This window comes from Trachurus japonicus, chromosome 13, assembly GCF_045865225.1.
Source record: "Trachurus japonicus isolate A0001 chromosome 13, Traja_1.0".
In the NCBI taxonomy this organism is placed as follows: domain Eukaryota; kingdom Metazoa; phylum Chordata; class Actinopteri; order Carangiformes; family Carangidae; genus Trachurus; species Trachurus japonicus.
The window spans coordinates 38,641,087-38,663,322 of NC_140919.1; the positions used below are offsets into that span (position 1 = coordinate 38,641,087).

Consider the following 22,236-nt stretch of genomic DNA (forward strand, 5'->3'; position numbering starts at 1 on the left):
TTTGGACATAAACAAAATTTTATTTAAATGTTATACATAAAACTTTAGTTTTTGTTCTTTTTTTAATTCAGCTAAACAAATATTTATATATTGTATATATTTATAAAAAGAAACATTTCAAACATTTTAAATATTAATATTTCTTATTTACAATTTCAAAACAGTACAGGAAATAATAACAGTAACAATGCAATTTCAATCATAAAAATGTTACAAAACATAATTTTTTTTTTGTTTTGATTTGAAAATTGGGAAGCTGATATTTCCAGGATGTTAGCAAGGATAAAAAGTAGCAATGTGGAGCTGCTCTACATTCAAACGGGAACTGGAGGTGCGTTCAACTCCTCATTTTCTTGGTTAAAGGAGACCTGTATTCAAATATTTTTTTGTTGTTCACATTAATTGTCTTTAGATAGTCTGAAGTACAATGCTACTTCAAAGAGGAAATGTAAAAAACAATGTAATCAAAATGCACCAGAAAACTATATATTACATACACGGCTGAACGCACCCCAAGCTCAGTAAGGTCACTGTTCTCTAAAGGGACAGGGGTTGTGGAGAGAAGGCGCATGTGTGTGCGTGTCTGTGTGCATGTTGTGTGTGACCATATGCGCTGTATGCGTTTGTCTGTCAGTATGTAAGCTGATGAATCAGTTGGCAGGGCAGGGGAATCCATACCACACATGGATCGAGTCTCTAAAAAACCAAAAACAAACAGTAGCTATAACAGTCCAGCAGCCTGGCCTCTACTGCAGATAGTCAACGTTCAAACGACAGGACTACAGACTACCACGACCACAGTCTACACACTTCTTCCCTTGTTTTCTCTACACTCGCCATCGTCAGTCACAGTTCCACTAGAACGGCTGCTCCCTGCAGCAGGAAAACAGCTACAGTCAGAAAACAAGCAAAAGAGCCGCTTCCGGGCTCAGACTGGCAATCCAAAGCAGTCAGGGGAAAGAAAAATGCCCTCACTGGCACAAAAAAAGAGAAAATCTTGTGAATCTATTGGCCATTCAGTAGGTGCTGTGCCGTTCCGTTCCTGGTTGTCTTGTGTGCGGAATCTGGACGAAAGCAAAGAATAAAAAAAAAAGATTCAAAAGGGAGATAAAGCATCAAGACTAGCAGTTTGTTTGTTGGGGTGTGGATGGAAAAGATAAAGTGGGGGAAAGCAGGTAGTAAGCTGAGAGGAGCGTCTTTCATGAGAGAATTTGATGACATGACGTACCAGTCTTAGAAAGAGTGGACAGAGAGCTGTTAGCGACAGAGGTGGTGCTGAATGCAAGGTTTTTTTGAAGCTGCAATGAGAGAAAAAAGGAAGGAGGAAAACAATGATGTCATAACAGAAACTTATGGAACCTATGAAAATGTAAAAAATGTCTCGTAAAATAACGCACAGGTGCATGCAACTGAACTAGCAAATAAAAGAAAAACTGTTAAAAAAAATTAAATAAAAGCCACAGTGTGGTAATAAAACTACATCTGGACACTCATTGGTCAGTGCAGAGTGAGACCTGTTCATTCATGATGCCAGACAGCTCAGTCAGCATGTCTCTGTAGTGAGCCCTCATCTCCTCCTGGTACTCCAGCTGGTCCTCCTTGATCAGACGCTCATTCACATCCAGAGCCTGACCGCAGGCCTCCGCAAACTGCCTGCAGGGGGCACATCAAGTTTGTCTCATTGTTCTCAATATTATTATGCTGTGAATCATGTGACCTGAACCTGAACCAGAACCAGAACCAGAACCAGAACCAGAACCAGAACCAGAACCAGAACCAGAACCAGAACCAGAACCAGAACCAGAACCAGACCTTTTATCATCAGTTTTTTTCAAAAGGTAAAACTATTGAAAAAGATTGTATTTTAACAATGTTTTGCCACTGATGGACATAAAAGAAGACTGTTGGAGGTTTGAATGCTAAAAAACACACAACATCAAAGAGAGACTTAAAGGGACAACGAGGAGTTTCTATTTGGTTATTAAAAAGTATCACGTTAATGTGGATGAATCTCCGCTACCCACACTTGTTAATGGGCCCATTTTCGATAAATATATCGTTTTGTCTCTATCGTTATTTTGTTATTATTAGTGGTGGCGGAAATGCTGGTCGAGCCGACCAGCGTTTCTTTACTTTCGGTTTCATGGCGAGTCATGAGAATAACGCCGCCGTATCGCCGTTTATGGTCGGAACTACGACGGTAACTGATCGTCTTCGAACCTCTGACTTTAATTCTTGATGAATGAAAACATGAGTCTGTCTTGCGCCGGTCAAAGAATTTCACGGTGCGCGCAGAGGCTCATAAATGTAGTGTGAAAACGCTTCGCTTTTCCAAAACTCCTCGTTGTCCCTTTAAGTTGAAGCCTTTCATGTGTTTTTTTCAAGTATGCCTTCATTTTTATTTACATAAATCTGAGAAAGTTTAACTGTTTGAATTAGCCATGACTTTCAGACCTATAGGTAATAATTTTTATTTCAAAAACTCTTGAACGTTGTCAAACTGTACTGGTGTTAATTATTGCTCATTCATTTAAAAAATGGATTTGGCACGACAGCAAAATGTATATATAACATGATAGAGTAGACTATACAACAGGCAATATGCTGTTTTTCTGATATCTGTGCACAATTTTTCCTTTGCTTTCATTTGTCATATTTCTCATATGTAACACTGTTCTAAGACGTTCACAATGTAGAATAACATGTTGTGACCCTCACTGAAAATACATACTGTAATGCCAGGAGTACAAACACTTAAAGTCCTACCTGAAGATCTCCTTCAGCAGTTTGACCTGGTTGTCTGGGTATTTCTTGGCATTTTTCTCCTCTAAAAACGCTCTGGCATAAGCCATCGGCCCTGCATTGACCTGGAGGAAGAGGAGGAGAAGGAGGAGGAGGAGGAGGAGGAGGAGGAGGAGAAGGGGGAGATCAGATCATCAGAGGAGACAAAGATATCCATATTCATTTTAATATGTAGCTACATATGCATCTGTAGATTCTCCCACCTTGACACTGACGCTGCCCTGCAGTTTCAGCTGCAGCCGGATCATGTCCACCTCCTCCATGTTGCAGAGCTGGTTGAGCTCGGAGACTTTACGTGACATCTCATCTATGGCTACTTCTATTGGGTTCATTTCTGTGCTCTGCTGCTCCACCACCTGGATACGCTTCTTTAGGTAGGGGAAGCTGGAACTCGCTGATGACAGGAAATAAACACACACAAGTTACAAAAACAGACACCGCGCTGACACATGAACAGTATGTTCTTCATTTTATTCCATCTTCTGTTATTACTTATTGATGTGCTAATGTGATTTGTTTTGCTCGTATGGACACATCACTTTTACATTTTATTTATCTTATTTTGACATTACTTATTACTGCAGTAAATTTCATTATAATTAAGTATTTAAAATGAAATACATGAATCTATTAATTTAATGTACTTATGGTATTTCTTGTATTTTAATAAATTTGAATTTCAACATATTTAGCTAGAGGCTTCTCACTGCTCTGTATGCAGTTTGTTTTTGTGTATTTTAAACTAAACTGTACTCACTGGTCAGTATGGTGCGTCTCTTGCACTGCTCCTCCACGTCTCCATGTTTCTTCCCCGACAGGGTGAACGGCGTCTCAAACACGAAGCGGTTGATGTTGTGATGTCTCTCGAAATCCGTCCTTTTGTCCTGTTGCTCTTTCTCGTCAAAGTAGGGCACCACGTACGTTACCTGGATGTAGGCAAACTTTGGGTCCAAGTCCTTAGGATTAACCTGAGTGTTGAGAAAGCAACAGTGAACATTTATGTGAAGTTATGTGACACAAACCAACAATTAACATCCAGGCAAAACATCTACTTAAAAAAAACAACAACTTTATAAACAGGCCAAATCCCTGTTATTTACCTTATTAGAGTCCTGGATCATTTTGACGTTATCAGCTCCAAACTTGTCAGAGTAGAGTTTGAGTAATCTCTGGGAGATCTCTGACAGTCCCGTCAGCTTGGGCTCTTTGTAGATGAACTCTTTGCTCTCCTCCTCCTCAAAGAAACCCTGTCACAACACACACACACACTCATTAGTGAAACCTGTGACATGTACAGTACGAGTGGGTGGCTGTGTTTGTGCAAAACAGTTTTATATTTAGATGATGTTGCATTTGCTGATTTTATGTTGCCCTCTAGTGGTTTCCTGAGTCACTGGTTGTGCGAGAACACATTTTATCACTGGGTTAGAACGACTCAGCGCCAGCAAGGAGTCACTGTTTAGTTCTGGATGGGGGAGTTCACAGGTCATTTGTAAAGCAGCGCCGGGTGAATGAGGTTTATTAAACAGTGTCTTCCACTTCCACTGAGGCCCACTGACAAAAGCGCTTCTTAATGTTTAGGGAGGAAACAACGTCATCACTGGAGATTATGGGAAGTAAAATGGACCACAGCAAGCTTCACACAAGCCCTCCAGAAGGGGTAAGAGCAGCAGATGTTAATAGTGGTAGAAGGAGAAGAGAGGTAAAGGTGGTTAGCACTGAGGAAGATGGAAAATCAAGACATACAAGACTTACCGCAATCTTGATTTAGAATATAATAAAAAAAGGAAGAAAAGAGCAAACAGAGAAATTAAGGATACTGTCTCAAAAAAAAGAAGATCTTCTCCCCTTATCCTTACCTGTCCATGCCTCACTGACAAGATGCTGAGGTTTTATATTCTCATCATCAACTTTTTAAACCTCCTCTTCATGTCGTTAACAAACTTAAACTTAAACCACACCTCACAGTGATTCATCACAGGTAAATCCAAGGATTTGACAGTGGCCAGGACCAAATTTACTTGTTATATCAAATGCTCTTTTCCCATTTTTTTACCCAAATTACAACAAATATATTTTCCATCTATCTATGCAGACGATTTCACTTCTTTTCACTCATCATTTGCAAGAAATTTGAGATTTCTGCCACGGAGACACAGCACTTTTTACAGAAAATATTCTAACAAAAGCTTTTTCACTGACACCGTCAATAATATTATATTTTGTAATTCCTCTCTAATGTTTATAGTTACATTTATTGTACAAATCATTCACTCAAGTTGTGTTTCAAATGTGTCTTGTCAGCTGAGAAGTTAAAGCTTTGTGATCTGTGTTTATTGTAGAGGTGTACACGTAGACCAGTCCATCCAACTGCTCCTCACCTGTCCGTAGAAAGCTACGCGGTAGTAGCGACCGAAGAGCCGCTTCTCTGAGTTCACCACCTCGGTCACCTTCAGATAGGAGCGGTGGATGTCATAGTACAGCTCTGACAGCCTCTGTGGGCACACACAAAAAACACAAACACACACAAATGAGGTTAAACTCAGCTCAATATGCTCACACACAAACATAAGACACAGAGTGGGAGGGTCAGTCGGTGGTCACCTTGAAGTCCCTTCTCTTCTCAAAGACAGCGATGACGGGTTTGTTGATGTCGGCGATGAGCTCGTATCTCTCCGATTTCCACAGATAGTCCACACACAGCTCCAGCTGCTCCACCAGGGTGTCCTACACCGTACACACAGATCAGAAAACATATCAATAATGATCATAATGTTAATAACTTTACATAGCACTTTTCTTAACAAGATTACGAAGTGCTTTACAGGTAAAATCAAAACTACATAAAAGAGAAAAGGAATTCAACTGAGCATCATGAAAGTGGCGGACATAAAAACATCTCAAATCAGAATAAAATCTAAGGGCAGCAATAGAACATAATAGTGAAAAAAAACAAAAACAATAAAACACAAATGAGTCATCCATATTGAAGATTCATTCATATCAGCATCCATATTGCATTGCAGAACCTATACCTGCACAGTAATAAATAAGTAAATACCTATTGCACTATACATACATATTTTTAAATTAATTTTATTACATTGAAACAGGTTTCTCTCATATATAAATGTATTGTATATAGCACGGACAATAAAGTTGAGTTTGTGACTTTGACTGTCTTTGAGACACTATCAAAGGCCAAGACAAAGAAATGTGTGTCAAGAAGAGATTGAAAACTGGTGAATTACAGTGTCTGATTAAGGATAGGAGAGAATTTCATTTCCATTACCGGAGCTCTAAAAGCAAATACCAAGTCACTGCTGATCCAAGCCAAGACCTTGGGGTGACCAGCACCAGCTATAACATTAGACACCAAGCAGGTACAGCTGTGGCACGAGCACATGAGACAAACTCCACTTCAACATCTATATTATAAAATACAGCATTAAAGCAAAGCTTGTGATTTGTGGAGTTTAAGGGATAGTTCACCCAAAATTCAAATTGCACTCATTATCTACTCACCCTCATGTGGACTAAGGGCTGGGAGAAGTTTCAGAGTTATCCGTGGCTTCTCGGAGTTACAGGGGGTCTCGGCGTAGCAGTGCATGTCCATATAACGGTTGCAAATGGATACCACTTTTCTTCGTAACAAAAAGACACACCAAAAAACCAGGGTCCGTCCTCTTCCTGGTCCATCCAATTTGGACGAACCAGGAAGAGGAGCTTCCGCTACAAACAAGCTTGAAATATAGACTAGACTTATTTAATTTTTTTCGGGACAATTTCGCATTTCGGGGCTTCAATACAAGACGGACATTACATACAAGCAGCATGGAGGTATTTGGATGTTTTTTGGTGTGTCTTTTTGTTACGAAGACAGTTGGTATCCATTTACAACCGTTATATGGACATGCACTGCTACGCCGAGACCCCCTGTAACTCAGAGAAGCCACGGAGGACTCTGAAACTTCTCCCAGCCCTTAGTCGACATGAGGGTGAGTAGATAATGAGTGCAATTTGAATTTTGGGTGAACTATCCCTTTAAGGTTTAATTCAACATTAAAGGTGAACACTGACCTCAGTATAGGGTGTGTCCTGTGTACCAGTGTCTTCCTTCATGGCACCCTCCTCCTTGACATTCGGGCTGATGCACATGAACGCCGCCCAACCCATTGAGAACGATGCTGGAGTTAAAGTGACATCAGGTCAAGTCATTCACAAAAAATAACACAATACACAATTCTCATTAAGGTCACACATTACTGCTGGTGTCATGTTTGTCTTGTAAACATACCGATGCATAAAAATGCATCCAGCACATGTAAATATAATACACATTCTTGTATTCAAATACAAGATGCTTCACTTGATTTGTTTACATTCAGGCATTCCATTTCTGCAGACTTAAACCAAATAAATTAAATGTGACTGTGACTTGTATCAAACCTCGGTGACACTCAACAGTTTATCCAGTGAGACTTGAGTGAACAGTGAAGGTCAACCCGTGCCAGTGCAAATGTACTAACCTGACACAAACTCATATATCATTAAGGCAAGAACAATGGCCCTCAAAACATTAAACTGCATAGTCTAGAAAAGAAGTTAAGATTTGAAGAATTGGCAGCTGACAACCTGATCTCCCTTCAACAACAACAACCACCACCTTCCACCCAGGTGCACACCCACTTTACTCACAGTCCCTTGTCTGTCCATCTATACGTTCTGAACTCCCAGACCCCTCCACCCAACAGCCCCCAGGCGCACACACTCACTGTCTTGATCTCGGGAGGTAGTTAGTAAGGAGCTACAGTTAAAGACAGGGCTTTCCTCAGGGGACACACTGGACATCCTGGCCTTGTCAGCTCTCCAGTAGCCTGTTTGGTAGGGGGAGGAGGAGGAGGAGGAGGATGAGGAGGAGGAGGAGGAGGTTTACAAAGTTGACGTCCACTTGCTTTGCCTTTAGCCGAGCGACTGACACGCTACGCTAGCTGCTGGCACACACTACGGGGTGCAGTGCGTAAAAAAAAGCGCATGCGAAAAAGATGTCGGACAAAGACAGAGACATGCTGCGGCCTAGATGAGGACACATGCACACATAAGAACAAAATGATCTGCTAATAGAAGAACATACAATGCAGGAGAGGACTTTCTGTTTCTACTGGAAGATGTGAATGGGAATGAAAGCACAAGACAGATCTATGCTACTGGTTGAGTTCCTGGATTTCTAAGACACTCAAGTCACCAGTTTGCCAACTTTCAGGCGCACACATCAACTCTCATGATGAAGAAGGACTGATGGCTGAAAGTTTGAATGACCATGTTAGCAGAGAGAGAGAGAGGGTGGTCTTCTTTTTATGGTTGGACTTTGTGGTTAGAAGTCTGTGAAGATGCACAAACTAAGAAGCCCTGCATGTGCGCAGGTATTTATGCATGAGCATACACACACACACACACACACACAACACCATGCTTGTGTGTGCAAAAGCTTGCAGTAACAGTGAAAGCAGCAGCTTGTGCGCACTCACCTCTCCTCTTCAGCGATTCAGCGATCAGGGCTGAGATGTGGATGTAGCACATGGCGGCCTGAGGGAGAGACAGTCACATGACCATCAGCTTTAAAGTCCCCCTTGGTCATTTTAAAACCAGCTCATTAGCCATGCACCTCTGGAGGGTGGGCGGAGACTGCGCTGCTCTGCACCCGCCCAGCCACCTCCTCGCACCCCACCCCCCGCTCGCTGACAGCTGGACATTGTACAATTACAGATTCAGCGCGTTTAGCGTAAAACTCCACACTGGGATTTGATCCCAGACTGGAACATAGTCCTTGCTCATGGTGCAAGCTGCTCTACCAGGTGAACTATACGTGTTATACCTTGACAGCTACACTGAGCTGTCAAGCCTTTCACCTCTGAGCCAGATGCAGAGCGGGGCGGGAGCTTGTAGCACTAGTGCCCTCCCCTGGAGCTGTGACACGTCAGCTCCAGTCTCCCTGAAACTGCCAGTTTGCGTCTGCCATTGGTTCACAGCAGTTTGAAGGCAGAAAAACTCAGAAATGCAATTTTGCACTTCCTTTTCTGCTGATATGTGCTCTAACACAAGAAAAATGCCACAGGAACATGTGAAAAGCTCAAAAAACACGGTTTTCACGGGAGTGGGTCTTTAAAGGGATAGTTCAACATTTTGACAAATTGGCCCACTGCCATAATCCCTATAGTTTTAGGAGTAGGTTTGTTACCTTTAGTTGTCGGTGCAAGCCATTTTTATGACGGCAGAGCAGAGCCACGAGCTGCTCAGAGCTACGTACGCCACGGAGGCTAATGGGGTTTCTTGGTTTCCCTCATCAAACTCATCCTATCACAATCCAACAACTCCAAAACACTCTCATGGACAAGTTGTGACCTGTTGATTGTTTTCAGGGTAAATTAATGCAAAACCGCTGATGCGCGTTCCCGTCGAGGGGCTGTTTTTTCAGCAAGCAGTCTCTGCATTTACCTTGAAAACAACTCTGTCTCGTAACGTTCTGTTATTGTCTCATAGCGTGGTGAATGTGCAGGTCACAACTTGTCCACAAGAGCGTTTTGGAGTTGTTGGATTGTGTATTTGATGAGTTTGATGAGGGAAACCAAGAAATCCCATTAGCCTCCGTAGCGTAGCTCTGAGCAGCTCGCGGCTTTGCTCTGCCGTTCTTACAATAGCTTGCACCGACAATTAAAGGTAACGAACCTACTGCTATGACTTTAAGGAATTATGGCAATGGGCCATTTTGCCAAATATGTTGAACTATCTCTTAAAAAGCTGTATGTGAAGTTCCTGAAGTAAAGGTGACCTAAGAAGAATAAGATTTAACCTCTGAGAGATCGCCATTGCGGACGTGGACCTTGGCCATGCTCTCCAGCCAGGTCCGCCGGAGCTCAGGTGTGCTGGCGTAGGAGTTGGCCAGACTGTACTGAAGATCCACCAGCATCTCTGGATCCTTCTCGTGCTCCTTCATCTGAGCTGTGGCCATCAGAACTGTCCTGATCCGCTTGGTCAGGTCCTTCACCTCAGCGGGGAATGGAGTGTTCTGCAGGAAATGTGTCATGGACATTTCAAATCAATCACAATTATAGATATAAAATTTGTATGATAACCCTAGAGCCTGCTTTACCTTAAGTGGAGCATCTCCATTGGCAAAGTTATTGATTATAGCCAGGGACTGCTGGAATCTGGACCCTCCAATGCCGGCGTCTGCTATCAACTGACTCACTGCTTTGATGACCTGAAGTGGAAGTATGTTGGGTAAGAACAATGTCACACTGAAACATTTGATTACACATTTGTGCTTTTACTGACCTGCAGATGTGAGCGGACTATGGACTTTCCCTTAGTAAACTCAAAGTTTTTTCTCATGAAGAAATACAGCAGAGCAGCTGCCTCCGTCTGGGTGGAGCTGGATCGATGGTTACAGCACTTGAGGATCTCATAGCACAGACAGCCACACAGGTCTGCCTTACCCTGGAAGAATGCACTGGGGAACTATAGAGGGAGATGAAGGGGAAAACACATGAGAAACAAAGCAGAAGAAGCTTCACTTAGATGGTATATGATGATATGAAGCTTGTTGGACCTTTTGTACAAAGAGCCTGAGTCCGGCGAAGACATGCCGTAGAGTGGCTGTCGATTGGTTGATCTGAAAGAAGAGCAAGTAGGTGTCCAGCACCTTCTTCATCAATGCGTTCTGTCCTTCATCCAGCAACAGCTGCTTCTGTATCGGTGTGTGTAAGAAGGAAAAAAGAAGAATTTCAGTCACAGTCAAGGTTTTTTTTTATATGTAAAATGTTTCACACACAGGCAGTTTATTCTTGTAAGTACACCTTTTGATGTGCGAGCCACCAGGTGGCAGCAGAGTATCACTGACTTCATTTTAGATGTATGTGCAGGTTTACATTGTATTTTATTCTGAAACCATTTCATTTTGACAAAAAAAAGACAGTAGAATTGCTTTGTACAATTGAAAGGTGGCAGGAGATATGAAAATACTACTGTTTCTTTTCTGTTTTTTTAAGATGCAAAAGCAAAAACAAAAAGGGATTCAAACTCCCTCTTCACACTTAGCCAAGCAAATATGTAAATAGACATCTGATGTGAAACACAATCCTTTAAAGTAAAGGTTAAAAAATGCCATAAATACATGTAACACACACTAAGATTCAAGATTCAAGATTCAAGACTACTTTATTATGTACCTTAACTGTCAAACTCAGAAACTGTAGACCTTCAGATCTCAGAGACATAGGCTATTATGAGTATAAAAATAAATACTGTATGAGAGGTATAAAACATTCTCCTTGGCAAACAAGAACAGATTGTGAGTGTCTGGTATTAAGTATTTTTTCTGGTTATAAACTCGGAGGAGACAGACACAGACCTTGTTGTGCAGAACAAAGAGCTCCAGTACATCCAGCACTGTGAGGGCCACCTCGGTTGACAAGTTGGCCTCAATATCAGTTGGGCTCAGCGTGTCCCCATCTTGAATGCTCCCATCTGGAAAAAAAACTCAGATGTGAGCAACTCTAATAAATCCAACCTTGTAGTCATCTCATCATTGTCACCATCTTATAGTTGTTTTCTCCTGATCTCATTCAAGGGTCTTCAGACAGAGGGCATTCATTTGTGATTTATGATATTAGCCACATGGATAAAGCTTGATTTGACTTGACTTTATCTTGGTCAGCGTGTACTGTATGTCTGTGTGTGTGTGTTACCTGTCTCCATCATCTGCAACAGCTTGGGGTTGGTGAGGGCATTCTTGCCCCTGATGATGGGCATGGTTTGGGAGCGAGCGTGCCGGTGACCTTCCCCTCCAGAAGACGCCATCCTGCAGGGACCGGCAGCCAGGATCAATCACAGTGCTCACATGCTTTATTCAACACTTGCTTTAGTTCCACCGCAGCAAATGTACTTATAAACAGTGTTGTGTTACCTATCCCAGTTATAGATATTTTGTACATTTTATAGTTAGGCAGGTATTTATAAACTGCATCCATGTCCCAAGGATTTGCTGTTATCCAGGATCTATTAACATATTGGGGAGGGGGAGTGGGGGCGTACAGGCAAATCACACAAAACACTGCAGGTATGAGGAGGGGAGGGGGCGGGGGCATGCTGAGAACACAGATACAGTCTAAAACATGGAAACACAGTGGGCACATAAATGATGAATCCACACAGGACAAGAATGTATTTACCCAAATCCAAGTATCCACATTGCTGCTGTGGGCTGAACCTGTGCTTCAATAATAAGTCTGGTTGTTGCTATTCGATTAACTCTGTACACTTGGAGCCAATTACCAGACATATTTAGCGCTAGGAACAGTTTCAGTAAACCACAAGACTCGAGTATCTTCACACAGTTGAGGTGTTGTTTGTTTTCCTGGTGGAGGGTGATTACCATTGTGGGAAGAGGCTGGAGGGTTGAGAGGACTGGGAGGGGTGGTTAGAGCCCTTCAGGGTGCCATTGGCCTGGGTGGACTGGGCCAGCTTTACTGCCGCCGCTAGCTTCCTGTTCACGAGCCAATCACATCAACGCTATCATTAGTCAGTTAACTTAAGACCAACATTGTTTTAGTGTTCACCATTAGCATCATTATTCAGTTATGATAACTGTGAGCGGCACGGCGTTAGCTGCTTGAGCAATCAATAATAAATAATAATAAATCTTACATTTATAAATATAAAAGCTTTTTTTTTTTCATTATTGTAATCTTGTTACATATTTTTAGGAACTAGGTCACACTGCTAAAAGAAATGTCGAAAGCATACAGGAGCTCCAATTTGACCTTGGTGTGATGAGCAGCTAAGTGTCAGGAGCAAAAAAAAAAAAAAAGATCAAACAGCTCTTATAGGGAGGAAGGTCAGCCAGATGGAAAGGTTAGCGGTGCAGCAGAGTCAGTGGTTTTAGTCTGCCATTAGTATCATATAGTGTAAATGTTATCCCAGCTCTTGTTAGGGTGTTAGTGGAGAGCAGAGGCTCCAGATCGCCGTTAATGTATAAACAGTGGACAACAGCATGGGGGAATTGACATGTATAGATGTGATGAAGCTGAATGTCAGCTAAGCTGCGGCACCAATCAGCTTTAGTCACCGCATCTCGACAAACAGATCTTCAACACACTGTGTCATATTCTTGCGACGCTTAAATGAAGCACGATCGGAGGCGACTGCCAAGCAACACAAAAGCAAAAACGGTGCCTCAGCGGGGCCAAAAGAAAGAAGACACAGCCACCATGTAAAGCCAATCAGCACAGCAGCCTCAGAGCTTGTTAAGGGAAGTCAATCAAGCCAAGCAGCAGGTGGAGTGGAGCCAGTCACGAGGCTGAGGCAAGGCAGAGCATGCGAGGTGTGGGTGTAGGTTGGAGGGTTACAAGGTCGACATGCAACATCGAGGAGGTGAATGTGTTATTGGTTGTACACAGCAAAGCAAAGCCAACGTACTGTACAGCAGCGCCAAGCATAAATTTCCTCTTTATTTCCCACTGATGTCGACACAGAAAGGGTTACATGATGCAACAGGACATCAATAAATGTGCAGTGACACTGACAATCCATTAACAGCAGCAGCAGCAGCATGAACAGAGGGAGGAGGAAGAGGAGGGGGGGGCATGATGCATGCACTGAGCTGAAGACTACAACAGCAAGGGGCGAACATAGAGAAAACATTAGAATTAATAATAATTACTTGCTGGAGTTGTGTAATGTATGTGGTGCATGTGTATGTGTATGTGACACAGAATAGGTTGGAGGAATGTCTGTAACTAGATAGATAGATAGTTCAACATTTTGGCAAATTGGCCCATTGCCATAATCCCTATAGTGTTAGGAGTAGGTTTGTTACGTCGCTGATGTGCGTTCCCGTCGGGGGCGGTTTTTCGGCAAGCAGTCTCTGCATTTGCCTCGAAAACAACTCTGTCTCGTAACGCTCTGTTATTATTTCATAGCGTGGTGAATGTGCAGGTCACAACTTGTCCATGAGAGAGTTTTGGAGTTGCTGGATTGTGTATTTGATGAGTTTCATGAAGGAAACCAAGAAATTCCATGAGCAGCTCGCGGCTCTGCTCCGCCGTTCTAAAAATAGCTTGCACCGACAATTAAAGGTAACAAACCTACTCCTAAAACTATAGGGATTATGGCAATGGGCCAATTTGCCAAAATGTTGAACTATCCCTTTAAAGGCCAGGAAAACCTGTTTGACAGGAACACACAGTTTTCTGCCAAATATGTAGAACAGTTTTGATTTTTTTTTCAAGTTATAGATTTCTGATTTATTTTTTCTTCTCTGCTCTCTCTTCACCCATTTGAAGTGGGCGGGGCTCACATTCTTCCACGCATCAGTCAGGATTTAACAACCGCTAGCTCTTTAACTTTTATTGTTGTGGTTATTTGTGAATTTCTAATATCACAGAAAAACATTTAGCATCTAAAACCGAATTTTCACGGGCTATTAAAGGCCGAATTGTTGTCTGATAGGATAGCTGGGTGACTGTCTCCCTACTAGCTTGCTGGCTGACTTCACACTGCTGGAGTAATTCATCACTCTGAGCTTCAATGGGCGCCCAGACTGACTCAGCCAGGCATCAAAGAGCGAACAGAGAGAGACACTGAGACAGACATAGGCGTAAGACTGTGAGTCCCCCCATGGCTCCGGGTATTACAGACGAATGTTAAGCAGCTAGCAGCCCCAGACAGGCTCAGCTACGTCTGAGAGAGCCAGCTGAGCTCCCAGGTATCTTTATTCTGTTAATGCCTCCACTCGCAGCAAAGCAGCGCCTTTTGTTGGCTTACATCTCAGCATCTTACTGCTGAAAGGAAAAAGAGGCCTAATTTAATTAGCTGGGAGGAGGAACCAGAAGATGGAGGAGTCTAGCAGTGCCAATGGCTCAGCTCCAGTAAGAGCACTCACACACACACACACACACACACACACACACACACACACACACACACACACACACACACACACACACACACACACACACACACACACACACACACACACACACACACACACACACACACACACACAATAACAACCCCATCCTCTGCTTGCCAACTACTACAGTACAATATCCAGCAGTGATTCTCTCTCAGCAGCGAGATCCAGGAGTTTCACCTCCCCCCCTTCTTTCCTCCTCTTTCTTTTCTTTCCCCTCTTCCACCCCACCCCCCTTCTCCCTCCCTCCCCCCCTCGAAGCTCATCCCTGTGTGCACACGCATACAGAACACATATTAGTATTTCTGCCTGACTGTGTCCGATTCATCTATTTGTGTGTGTCGGTGTGTGTGTGTGTTTGCACATGTGTCGGTGGGCGTGGTCGCATTTGCACATGTGTGCGTTCATGTGTGCACACGATTATATGAATTATGCATCAGTGTGTGTTAAGAGGGGGAGAGTTGGCCTGTGAAATGTATGTTGAGTTAATAAGCTCTTTGCAAATCGTTATAATAAATGCATCTGAATCAAGACGTGGTCCTCTTTGTCGGCGACGAGCGGTGTGTGGAGCGAGCACTCACCTCGCTATGTGGCGTTTTCCAAGGAACCTAAAGTGCTGAAGACACAGCCTGAGGAAGAGGAAAATGCAAAAACATCTTAGCTGGCATTTTGCTTGTCTTTTTTTTGTGTTTTGTAAGTTAAAGACACAGGCTAAATGGGGTCCATGTGAACCTACTGAGTTGTACCGGTGCAGTCTCGATGCAAACAGGAAACACACAGTTAATTTACTGCACTGTTTTGGTGGATAGGGAGCTCTCATTGGAATTAGAGTCTGTTTTTCTTCTCTCTCTCTCTCTCTTGCTGTGTCATTACTTTCATCTGTTCCCCTCTGGCTACATTCCTCTTTCCTCTCTTCTCTCTCTTTCTCTCTCTTGTCTGCCCCCATCCCCGCTTGCCTAAGTGTTTTTTTGTTCATTTGTATCACTCCCTAACAGGGGCTATGGTGGTATTCTGCAAAAAGAAGAAGAAAGAAGAAGAGCACTTACTCCAGGATGTTAAAGAAGTCTGAGATCTCCTGGTGAATGGCTCGGTGCCAGTAGGACACCAGCACATCTGGAAACAGGCAACAACACACATGTCACATACCATAGCTGATTTACTACCGCTAATGATATATAATGACTACAAATAATATCTACTGTAAATGTTCTGGACCACTATGGGTAAAAGTATACAGGTCCATTAGCGGACATTTCCAAACCTTCGAAAAGACTGTGAGTTTTGGGTGTGAAGCGTCGTAAGATCATTTCTTACCCTCAGATATAGTTTTCATGATGTGCAAGAAGCACATGAGCAGGCTGCGCGTCTCCGCCTGGTCCAACTTGTCACAGCGAGAGCCGTAGCCAATCAGGGACTGTGGCCGAGCAAACTGAAGACAAACATCAGCAGACAGATATACAGTCAGGGAACCACAGTTAGCACCAGAGCTGGAGCTGCTACTGAGGAAACAGGTCATGTCCTTTATATTTAGTTACTTGAATTTGTGGGTTTAGGCGAGCTGCAGGGAAACCTAATTGGTATTTTATAAGCTATATAGTATTCTAAGATTGCATTTTACTACACTTAAGCCAACGTCACTAATGCCCCTCCAAAGCTTTATTCAAGCCAGACTGGAGGAGGTTTTGGAAAGGTAAACAAAGAAAACCCCAAAAAACGAGAGACCTTCACTGTTGGTGTCTCGTTAAAATCATAGTACTGTATGTTTTAAAGGTTTCACTGTTACCCGAGACAAAAGCTTAATATATTGTTTAATATTGATAATACAGGAAATTATAATATAATGTGCCATCCGGGCAGTGCTGTTTCTCCAGGACAGATTGGAGGTGACATCGAGTTGATAATGGAAAATGACAACACGTCCTGGACCTACAGTACCTGGATAGCATGCTAACTTCAACTGAAGAAAAGACTTGATAGAGACAAAAGTTAACATTGCCATTGCTGTACACCTCTGGAGACCGCTCTGTGAGCTTTAAAGGGGACATGTTATGGTAATATCACTTTTTTAAAGTTATTTGACATATATTTGGTTGTTTGTTTTGCATTCTGGCCCCCAAAATGTGAGAATTGACAAAAACATCTGTAATGTGCAGGCTCCCTAGTTTGAAATTCATGTGGTTTTATGAGATGTTCCCTCAGTTGTCTTCCAGTGAATTTGCATAATACCACCCCTACCTGGGACCGGTAGAAGAGGTGGGGCGGGACAAGCAGTGGTTCATTTGCATTTAAAGGGACAGGCTCTGACACCAGCCGTTCTGAACAGGGCAGTTTTGAGCGGATGAAAAGAGCTGTGATGTTTGATCCTTGGGGGATTTTGACCAAAAAATGTCACAGACATGTCTTTAAGACACCTGGGAACTATTTTAATTAATGGAAAGGGGGCATAATATGTCTCCTTTAAGTAATGAATTTTGATGCTAAAGTCAAGATGTTTCTATTATTAAGTATTTTTTTTACCACTTTGTCCTAAGCACATAGAGACAAGAGGAAGTCAGGAAAGAGGTAAGTGGATGATATGCATTAAAGGTCCTCAGCTGGATTGGTCTGTAAAATCACACTGGAATGATGTTTTTTTGCATACTTCTCTTTCAGAGATCCATATATAATATAGAAATGATCATAAATGACTCACAATGAGGAACATGCTCAGTGTACAGTTTATGATACACATACAACAAATGTATTTGAATGTGAATGTATCCTGAGTGCTCGTTCCTCTCACCTTCTCACAACCGTCCATCTTCTCACTGTTCCTGTCACTGTTGCTAGGGTTTGAGTCCACACTGATCAGAGAACCCCGAGAGTCGGCCTGGTTACCAATGGCAACTGCCAAGGATGAGAAGGCTGGTGTAGCGGGGTGCAGAGGGGGAAAGTAGTCAGGTTCAATGTAACGGCCTGATTCACACCTTCTTATGCAGACGGACACACATTACTATCTGCTACCTGTGATGGAGTTGAGTACTTCTTTGGAAAAGGAGGCATCCACAGAGTTGCCATGACGAGTGACAGTGACAGGAATCACCCCTCCAGCCACGCCCCCTCCCACGCTGAGGTCATCTCGAGAGCCCTGGTAGGGGCACAGACAGGAAAAATATCTGTTATTCAACCCAATTCTTATTACTTCATAATTCGGGACAGTATTTATATTAGCGATGACTATGTGTTATTAACAAGACCACTTAGACTAATCTTTATAACAACATCCATGAAGGCTAGGCACAAGCAATTTCCATGAAAAAAAATAAAAAAATCTTTTTTTAGAAATCGGGAAAATGGATGATGGTTGCACACTGTGTATGGATGGCTCGTCTACAGTATGCATGAGCAAACAAAGTGTTGTTTACAGTGTGGTGAAATTGAATCAAAGGAGGACAAACAGAGGCAGCAAGAAAAAACATACAGCAGCTGGGAAAACTGCACAATCAAACTGATACGACTGCAAACATAAACTTTTAAGTACGATGCCGTGTGTTGGAAACATAGGAATAAAAGGAATAATAAAGAACAGAAATTCATATAAAATATTTGGTCCAAAGTGACAAGTCTACAATTTGTATTGCTTTCCACACGGTACCCATCCCTTGAAACCTAGTAGGTAACAGAACTAATGAAGGAGGATAGTTTTGTTAACGTTCCATAGCAGGAATATACACAGTTGCCCATTAAGTTGGAATAAAATATATTTTTTACCTCTTCTCATGAAACAAGACAATGTGATTTATTCCTGATAGATAAAGTGTACAGTATATCAAAATTCTATTGATAACATAAACCACAATAGGAATAAATAGAGGAATGTGTCTGAAAGCAATATTATGTCAACTTTTTGGGCAACCGTCTACAGTATATGACAAAAACAGTCAGTTTTATCTCTCATCTCAACTCTTACTTGGTCACTAGAAGTGAAGTAGATGGGGAAGATGTCCCTGAGGAAGAATCGAGGCATGTTGTCCAGGATCAGGCCGTACAGAGGCAGGTAGAGAGATGCAATTCTTGCCTGTTTCTCCTGGAAAAGTAGCAAATTAAACATCATATCATATTAGTCTCATAAAGAGGATTAGTGCTGAATGTATAGTTTAGTTATACCCTGACAAATAAATCCCTTCTCTGATTTAGCCAGCTGGTAATCACATATTTTATAAGTCTGTATAAAGAGAATTAGACAATCACTTTGTACAATTACTAAGGGCTGATAAATAGTCAGGAAACAGCCACTCAAGCATTTGACCTCTGTGAAACATGTTAAATATAATGAACTGCAGTAACAATGGGCCCCTAGAGAGTTTATTACTACTCCATTAATGTTACATTGAAGATACCTACCGATTATTTAGTCAATGACAAAAAAACAAAAAACATCAGCGCAGTTACATAACATTTAAAGTGCCAAGAAACTGTTGTGGTTTTCATTAATTCACATTCACGTTTCCAAGCTTTGCCTTTATTTTCCTGTTGCTCACATCTGGTTTTGACTCAGGCTCAACTAGGCCCAAATCTAAGTCTCCACTACAGCGCCACTGTTGTGTTGTGGTTGGCACTGTTTGACAGTGTTTAACAGTGTTTAACAGTGTTTAACAGGGGACAGATCACTGACTCGGGTCTGCTCTGACACGGACACTTCCCAGCATTCATTAAGACACATCTTTGCCGTTGCCCGCAGCTGCTACCAACAATCACATGTCGGCGTGTGCATGTGTTTGCATGAGTCACGCTGGAAGAATCTCTACTCTGAGCGAATGACTCGTTCGTGCCCTTTTTGGTTTCCTCCTCCCGTATAAACATGTGTTTCTGTCTACCTTGGTGGCGTAGCGTGCATCCAGGGAGTGTTTGGCCATCAGAGTCTTCAGGGTGGCCAACGCGAGGTGCCTCAGGTCCTGCTCGTCCTGCAGCGCCAGCCCCAGTTCCCGCAGCAGCAGACCGGTCAGGAAGTGCTTCCTGCAGAACTCGCCGGTCAGGTTGTACTCGGGTACTGACACTGGAGGAGAGGCGACACAGAAGGTTTCACAGTTTTCATGGAAATGAACTGAGGTGCCTGTGATTTGAACACAAGTCAATATTTGCTTTCCATCAGGGAGTTAATTAATTAATCCATTTCTAAATTTAAAAAAAATCTGGTTACAGTGAGCAAATAATGTGACAAGCCAATTTTCCATGAATTCTATTAACATCATACTACCGCTGCCACACACACACACACACACACACACTGTAGCACATGCAACATTACAAAGGAATGAGTGAACATATTTACCATGAGTGCTTTGTGGCTCTGGAGATGCATGGTCTGACATGGACAAACAGTCAGAGAGAGAATGACAGAAGGAGAAAGATAGAGAGACAGTGTGTTAATAGACAAATGAGAGGGAGAGCTACTTGATGCGTGAGTTTTCACATCGACACTGGGGTCAGCCCGGCAGCTCGGCGCGGCTCTTACCTGCGATGCGAGCCGAGGGCAGGGGCAGGCTGAGAGGAACGTAGTGCTCGTGGTTACACACCTCTCTCAGGAACTCAAACTTCAGTTCACACAGAATCTGTCAAACGCAGAAATGATGCATGTAACACACACTTCATTCTAGCCTCAAAATAAACTTAAAGGGATAGTTCAACATTTTGGCAAATTGGCCCATTGCCATAATGCGTATAGTTTCAGGAGTAGGTTCGTTTCCTTTAATTGTCGGTGCAAGCTGTTTTTAGAACGGCGGAGCAGAGCCGCGAGCTGCTCAGAGCTACGCTACGGAGACTCATGGGATTTCTTGGTTTCCCTCATCAAACTCATCAAATACACAATCCAACAACTCCAAAACACTCTGGTGGACAAGTTGTGACCTGCACATTCACCACGCTATGAGATAATAACAGAACGTTATGAGACAGAGTTGTTTTAGAGGTAAATTCATGCAAAACCACTGATGCACGTTCCCATCGGGGGGCAGTTTTTTGGCAAGCAGTCTCTGCATTTGACTTGAAAACAACTCCTCATAGCGCAGTGAATGTGCAGGTCACAACTTGTCCACAGGAGGGTTTTGGAGTTGTTGGATTGTGTATTTGGTGAGGAAACCAAGAAATCCCATTGACCTCCGTAGTTTAGCTCTGAGCAGCTCGTGGCTCTGCTCCGCCGTTCTAAAAAGAGCTTGCACCGACAATTAAAGGTAACAAACCTACTGCTATGACTATAGGGATTATGGCAATGGGCCAATTTTCCAAAATGTTGAACTATCCCTTTAAAATGTGTGCATTGTGTTTTACCTTGCTGTCAGTGGCAGTGATCATGTTTATGTAGTTGCTAATCAGTTTGAAGGTGAAGCCTCTGTCCATCAGAGTGAAGCAACGCTGCAGAGAGACAATTCAGAGATCAGACCCAGAAACAGTTACTCGATGAGACGGGGAGACAGATGATTTAATACAGATGGAGAAATCAATAGATATCAACTGTAAGGCGGTTTGCATTGATCCAAACGAGCGCATAAACTTGTGAGTGTTCTTTACAATGTACTCAAACTTCATCCGATAAATTGCCTCTTTAAATGAGTTTCCCTTCGTCGTGTAATTTAAATCTTTCCTCCTCTCACCTTGACAAAAGCTGCCACGGCCAAGTTGGCGCTGCGCGTCTCCTCTGCCAGATCTTTGTTTTTCCAGAAGATGTGCTCGGACACCGTCTCCACCAGCGTCTCCACGCGGCTCAGGTAGGACGAGGGGAAACGCTGGGGTCTAGGAAGCTGTGGGGAGAAACAATCAGCCATAGAGAATGTGGTTATACCAAGGCAAGGGAACGTTACTGGACCATGAATAACAAATGGTTAAGAAAAGATGATGTTTTCAGGGATGGGAGATTTGAGAGGACTAGAGACATGTCACCTTACCTTTAACTTGTCAGAGTCAACCAGTTGCTGCGCCATGGACTTGACAATCAACTCAAAGAAGAACCAGGAGAACTGAAATGAGGAGAGGTCAGAGCAAGGTCACCATTGTTCCAATATTTATCTGACTAATCAGCTCAAGCATGAAAACGAGAAGAGGCACAACTTTTATGATTTGGTAAATTTGCACTTAAACAAACAACATTTATAAGTAATTTATTGGGTAAAATCTGTTATGGAATGGAGCATAGATTGATGACAAACCTTCAGGACATTTCTGACTGCTGCCTGCTCGTTGCTCTTAAGGTCAAAGGTCATCCCCTTAGCCAGCTCCTCGTGGGCCGTCCTGAAGCCGTGAGCCTCTGACTTGAACACATACTGCACACAGAGAGGAGAGAGGGGTCAGCTGCTCATGGTTGTTACATGGTAGGGCGGCAAATATCAATTATTTTCATGATTAACTGATTTTTTTTAATGTATTTTGTTCATGTTTTAAATTCATTGGAAAGCAGCAGTAGAGAGAAAACAGAAAATGAGGGAACGACA

At 42.7% G+C, this 22,236-nt stretch overlaps 1 protein-coding gene across 14 annotated transcripts in view; it reads right to left on the reverse strand.

Moving 5' to 3' along the window:
- Positions 1 to 22,236, reverse strand: part of dock10 (dedicator of cytokinesis 10) — a 73,798-nt gene continuing 51,562 nt past the window's right edge. For 3 of the 14 annotated variants that reach the window (XM_085796477.1, XM_085796475.1, XM_085796478.1), the window contains exons 26-57: positions 21,955 to 22,068; positions 21,694 to 21,765; positions 21,403 to 21,549; positions 21,080 to 21,163; positions 20,268 to 20,364; positions 20,085 to 20,117; positions 19,630 to 19,808; positions 18,723 to 18,839; positions 17,777 to 17,900; positions 17,556 to 17,677; positions 16,088 to 16,202; positions 15,820 to 15,886; positions 15,355 to 15,402; positions 12,236 to 12,346; positions 11,550 to 11,662; positions 11,213 to 11,328; positions 10,412 to 10,549; positions 10,138 to 10,320; positions 9,953 to 10,063; positions 9,653 to 9,868; positions 8,331 to 8,388; positions 7,578 to 7,679; positions 6,883 to 6,989; positions 5,407 to 5,529; positions 5,184 to 5,297; positions 3,903 to 4,049; positions 3,560 to 3,770; positions 3,006 to 3,196; positions 2,767 to 2,867; positions 1,515 to 1,653; positions 1,229 to 1,298; positions 1 to 1,064 (exon numbers count right to left, since the gene is read on the reverse strand). In XM_085796477.1, coding sequence (XP_085652603.1) covers positions 1,006 to 1,064; positions 1,229 to 1,298; positions 1,515 to 1,653; positions 2,767 to 2,867; positions 3,006 to 3,196; positions 3,560 to 3,770; positions 3,903 to 4,049; positions 5,184 to 5,297; positions 5,407 to 5,529; positions 6,883 to 6,989; positions 7,578 to 7,679; positions 8,331 to 8,388; positions 9,653 to 9,868; positions 9,953 to 10,063; positions 10,138 to 10,320; positions 10,412 to 10,549; positions 11,213 to 11,328; positions 11,550 to 11,662; positions 12,236 to 12,346; positions 15,355 to 15,402; positions 15,820 to 15,886; positions 16,088 to 16,202; positions 17,556 to 17,677; positions 17,777 to 17,900; positions 18,723 to 18,839; positions 19,630 to 19,808; positions 20,085 to 20,117; positions 20,268 to 20,364; positions 21,080 to 21,163; positions 21,403 to 21,549; positions 21,694 to 21,765; positions 21,955 to 22,068 — 3,729 coding nt within the window. In that variant the 3' untranslated portion in view covers positions 1 to 1,005. The remainder of the gene's footprint in view (positions 1,065 to 1,228; positions 1,299 to 1,514; positions 1,654 to 2,766; positions 2,868 to 3,005; positions 3,197 to 3,559; positions 3,771 to 3,902; positions 4,050 to 5,183; positions 5,298 to 5,406; positions 5,530 to 6,882; positions 6,990 to 7,577; positions 7,680 to 8,330; positions 8,389 to 9,652; positions 9,869 to 9,952; positions 10,064 to 10,137; positions 10,321 to 10,411; positions 10,550 to 11,212; positions 11,329 to 11,549; positions 11,663 to 12,235; positions 12,347 to 15,354; positions 15,403 to 15,819; positions 15,887 to 16,087; positions 16,203 to 17,555; positions 17,678 to 17,776; positions 17,901 to 18,722; positions 18,840 to 19,629; positions 19,809 to 20,084; positions 20,118 to 20,267; positions 20,365 to 21,079; positions 21,164 to 21,402; positions 21,550 to 21,693; positions 21,766 to 21,954; positions 22,069 to 22,236) is intronic. The other 11 variants (XM_085796476.1, XM_085796481.1, XM_085796480.1 and 8 more) reach the window with 11 other exon arrangements.